The 5,171-nt window shown below is 33.6% G+C and overlaps 1 protein-coding gene across 1 annotated transcript; it reads left to right on the top strand.

The window, feature by feature from the left end:
* Nucleotides 421–3,600, top strand: LOC107648407 (fe(2+) transport protein 1-like). The gene is made up of 3 exons (XM_016352285.2): nucleotides 421–1,175; nucleotides 1,510–1,659; nucleotides 2,893–3,600. Exons 1-3 carry the CDS (start codon nucleotides 489–491, stop codon nucleotides 3,196–3,198), a joined length of 1,143 nt encoding a protein of 380 aa, XP_016207771.1. The 5' UTR covers nucleotides 421–488; the 3' UTR covers nucleotides 3,199–3,600.

Raw genomic sequence — 5,171 nt, 5'->3', positions numbered from 1 at the left:
TTCTATTAATTCTATTAAATATATAATGTTAAATATTTTTATATTAAAAAAGTTAAATTTATAAAAAAAATTGCTTTTTTTTTTTCGAGAAAATGCTTCATTAATTATTCCCAAAACTTAAGGTAAGTTTATTACTAATATTATTTCAAGTAGATTGCCACATCACTGCCTCATTGTCAAAAAAGGGAAGAAAGTCATGTGTTTGCTATTCACCGATGCATGAGGGCCTTGTTTGAGATAACTCCCAACACACGCCGCACTCCATCAACCTCACTCCTAGAAATTTGGTCAAAATACCCCTCAAACATACAACAACAGATACACCAAGCTCTCGCAATGTTCTCCATCAAGGTCATTAGAGTAATTCCTACTTTTTAAACTTAGACTCATAAATTGGTCAATCTAAAGTTTCGCCAAACCAAAGCACTATATTAACGGTCATAACAACTCATAATTTCTCTCTAACTCTCATTCTCTCACTTACAATCATGGCTATTACGCCAATGAATTCAAACCTCCTCTACAAGATTATTATTGTTATTTCCTTCCTTGCACTCACAACTTGCCCGGTTGCCTCGGCTGAAGAATGCACCTCGAACCACCAAGGAGCATGTCATAACCGGAGCGAGGCGCTCAAGTATAAGATAATAGCAATATTTGCAATTCTGGTGACAAGCATGATCGGCGTAACGCTGCCGACGCTCTCACGCGTTGTGCCGGCAATTCACCCAGACCGTGATCTTTTTGTGTTAGTGAAGGCCTTTGCCTCCGGTGTCATCCTCGCCACGGGTTACATGCACGTATTGCCGGACTCATTCAATGACCTCATGTCGGACTGCTTGCCGAAAAATCCGTGGCACAAATTCCCATTTACTACATTCATCGCCATGTTTTCTGCTATTTTCACCCTCATGGTGGACTCTTTCTCCATCAGTTTCTTTAAAAAGAGAATCGCTGCTTCTTCTTCTTCTTCTTCTTCTTCTTCTACTACTACTACTACTACTACTACTGATATTTCCGAGAACATTGAAGTTGATGGTGGTTGCCGCAAAGTGAATAAAGAATTGGAATCGCTTAGCCACAGTCACACTCACGGTCATGAGATTGAACATGGAAATGGAAACATGAAAGTTGTGAGTGCGGAACAGTTGCTACGCTATCGTGTTATCGCTCAGGTTAGTTATCTTAGTTGGTAAACTACCAAAATAGTAGTAGAAAGCTTATACCATTAACAAAAAAAAGAACCGCGATAAATATGAATGATAAATAAGTTTTCGAAAAAATTATAAACGTGATAACAATAATAAAACAATATCATATTTTGTTTATAAGTGATAAATAATATGTTTTGTTATTTTATCGTGTTTTTATTATATGCATGTAGCACTACTAATCTTCGTTTTATTATTGTTGTTGGTGGTGAATTTTGAGCTTGTGGGTTATGTTTATTATTTATTGTTTGGTGTCTGAATTGTGAGATGTAATTGTGTGTATATAAAACGTATGCAGGTGTTGGAGCTAGGAATTGTGGTGCACTCAGTGGTGATTGGTTTGTCATTGGGAGCTTCAGATAATCCATGCACAATTAGGCCTCTCATTGCAGCACTTTGCTTCCATCAACTCTTTGAGGGAATGGGCTTAGGAGGCTGCATACTTCAGGTTTAATTTATTGATCACTGATATATATCTTTATTATATTTTCTTATATTAAAAAAACAAATAAATACACCAAAAAAGTATTAACACACAATTTGGTTCATGACGAAGGATTTCACCTCTAGTGATACAATATTAAAAAGAAAAAGTTCTATCTTATACTAGTTGTATTTACATGAAAATATGGAAAATTGCAATAATGTAATGTCTTTTTCTAACTTAGTTCAATCATGTCTTTTTGTAAATGTATAATTAAAAGAAAATATTAAACATTGTCACCAATGTTTGTTTAGTTTGTTAAGATAATATCTTTTTTTTTTGTGTCTCTATTTTCATTTATAGTATTTTTGAGTTTTACAATTTTAAAAGTGAAAAATTAAGAATAATGAAAACAAAATTTCTTAATGGTTACATATTTTGTTTTCACAGTTCTCTAAATTAAATATAAAACACTAAAAATAATTTAATTAGTATGTTAAAAGTGATGAAATATATTGATGCTTATATTTGAATGGTTTAATCCTAGTAATTTAACAGTCGAGTAATACTGTTATTGGTTTTTATGGTATCTAAAGAATAAAGAATGATAAAGGAAAAAAATATCTAGAAGTGTAATATTTACTAAGATAATAATTATAACAAGAGTGAACTACCATTTTAAATTCTGAAAATTTTTATTTTTTAACGAAATAACTTTTAAAATAATAAAATAACATTTTGATCCTCCAAAAATAACGTTAATTTGCAAAATATACTAATAAAAAAGCATACTAAAAAAAGACTCTAGAGGTCGAAATGTATGCTTAGAAAAAAGATATTTCATCTTTTAAATTTAATAATATTATTTTAAGTAAATTCTGTTTGAAATTTTTTTGGTAAAAACATAAATACAAAAAAATACTCTATATATTGAATGTTAGGTAAGTTTGCTCTACAGACTACATACCTTTCTACATGTTATAATAAAAAAATATCAAATGTATGAGTTGTTTGCCCATTATAAAAAAATACTGCATTTTTATCAAATTGAGACTATTTTTTCAAGCTCAATTCTATTTCTTTCTTTTGAAAATTATTTTGTCAAATATTAAATTATTTGAGATCAGAATTATGATTTACTCACAAGTGATATTTAATTTTATGTGAAAAAGAAAATAACTAAAAATGATTTAATATACAAATAGATACCATCTAACGAATATATATTTCTTTTTCATTATCTTTTTTTGGTAACAGGCAGAGTATGGGATGAAGATAAAGTGCATTATGGTATTCTTTTTTTCCGTGACAACCCCATTTGGAATTGCATTGGGGATAGCTTTGTCAAAGGTGTACACTGACACAAGTCCAACCTCACTCATAGTTGAAGGTGTTTTGAATGCTGTGTCTGCAGGGCTTCTCAATTACATGGCATTGGTAGAGTTATTGGCCACTGATTTTATGGGTCCAAAGCTTCAAAGTAGAGTAAAGCTTCAAATTTATTCATATCTTTTTGTTTTGGTCGGAGCAGGAGGCATGTCAGTCATGGCAATATGGGCATAGAAAAAAAAATGAAGAAAGAAAGAATAGAGTAGGGTTTTTAGAGAGGGATTGTTTTTTACCTTTTTTTACCTTTTTTTTTTTCTCACATGCCTTCATGGGTTATTTATTCTCTCCCTCTTTCTCTCTCACTCTTCCCATTTATGTGTGTGTCATCTTAGATTATATAGTATCTACAATCAAATAGTTTATCTCAGCTTGTGATTTAGTCTAGAAAGGCCTAATAGATGTTAGCCAAATTGCATGCTTGAAGTTAGGACTTTACGTCAAGGTGTTTTGTTCACTTCTGGGTTGTCACCCAATTAAAGTATCATTGGTTTTTTTCAAATTTGATTTAAGGATAAAAATCATAGTAAATTTTATATAAAAATTATTTTTGTCAAATTTATAATAAGACTGTAACGACCCAACTTTTGACACGTCATGACTAATGCCAAACATTTAGGTGGTACTCGTATGGACCTAATTGGCTCTAGACTCAGAATGTCATTATCAAGTGTTATTATAAGCTTTTTTCACGAAGTTAATACATACAACAATATCACAGATAGATACAAGATAATAATATATAAATATAAGATGAGTTTTGGAGATACATGACAAAGTTCAAAATAAGAAAGACAGTCCCAACCCTCACACGGGTCCCTTAAACTGGAACCGGTCTACTGAAAGGTCCTATCCCTCTAAAACACTACAAAAGCGAGAAAAAATAACATTACAGATCACCAAAAAGAGTAGAGGATCAGCTATGTCAAACTTTGGGATGGTCTCCGAACAACTCTCTGATAACTGGCCTAACCTCTTCAGGAATAGACTCCTCATTCAACTTTAAATCTACCTCCAACTACTCAACCCAAGTGGGTGAATCATCAGACATGGTGTCCCCAAGGGTCATCGGGCATAGGCTCAACCTGGAGTGCAGGAATAGGAAAATGCTAAGCAAGATCTGGATCAGCCTCATGTACGTACGGAAAATCCGGATATGGTACATTGTAGTGCGGTCCTACCAAATTGAGAGGATGGGAAAAAGGGAACTGGTCTCCAGCTGGATGTAGCTCGGATAAAGTAAACTCATATGGCATGTTGGGATCAAAGTGCGGGCTATGTACAGAAAATCGAAAACCACGGTCGCGCAAAGCGTAGATGCGGGTCCTAGGTGTGTCCTCATAGCTCAATACAAGTGGAATCTCAAAGAATATCACTACCGATCCCATTTGGAAAAGGGGAAAAGCAAGAAAAGAATGGTGAGAATCTAAAGTTTCCAACAGGGTAAAAAGGAGTCCTAAGGTCTTTGTCTCTAAGTTTTCGTCAAATGTAAAATCACAACATAGAAATAACAGAGTACAAATATATAGCGGACAAATAGAATCAGTCATAGATAGTTAGGAAATTGCAGTAAACAATCACAAAAAATTCACATGCGAAAACAAGATGATGCATGCTTGTTCTTAGTACAGGCCATGAGCTCATGCGTCGGTTATCTATCCGCAACCCGACGTTACCCGGGTGAACCCAGAATATGGTTTTTTCACTGAGTCAGTCAGGCATATTAGTATCATCACGGATGAACTCATGTCAGTCAGGATACCTCGGCATAACGGATTTATCCGTATTAGTTAGGCCGAATCATAATCATAATAATTTTTGCTAGCATATCTAATGTGCGTCACAATAAGAAACAAGCTATCAGTCAGGCGGGTGTTCCTACATTAGCAATCTTTGGTCAATATCTTGGGGCTTTTCTTATCCTCTGCGTTAATCTCTTAGGGACTTTTGCCCTCAGTTCTTTGTACATTATAAAATATTCTTATACTTAGTCTATTTTCTGCAAATTTGTCCTAATAGCGACTGATCTTCTATTTAATAATTAATATACTGAATGGACTCGAAATTGCACAAACTATATATTCACGTGTCCATGATGGATTGAAGTTTATGACAATATCATTTATGTATAGCTTCGATACCTGTCCTTA

This window comes from Arachis ipaensis, chromosome B06 (genome assembly GCF_000816755.2).
Source record: "Arachis ipaensis cultivar K30076 chromosome B06, Araip1.1, whole genome shotgun sequence".
In the NCBI taxonomy this organism is placed as follows: domain Eukaryota; kingdom Viridiplantae; phylum Streptophyta; class Magnoliopsida; order Fabales; family Fabaceae; genus Arachis; species Arachis ipaensis.
The sequence above is the reverse complement of the archived record's forward strand: the minus strand, read 5'-3'. Positions and strand labels throughout refer to the sequence as shown.

Coding starts and splice junctions, on each gene's coding strand:
- LOC107648407 (XM_016352285.2), top strand. CDS start 489: ATGGCTATTACGCCAATGAATTCAAACCTCCTCTACAAGATTATTATT. Junction 1,176..1,509: donor GCTATCGTGTTATCGCTCAG/GTTAGTTATCTT, acceptor AAACGTATGCAG/GTGTTGGAGCTAGGAATTGT. Junction 1,660..2,892: donor TAGGAGGCTGCATACTTCAG/GTTTAATTTATT, acceptor TTTTGGTAACAG/GCAGAGTATGGGATGAAGAT.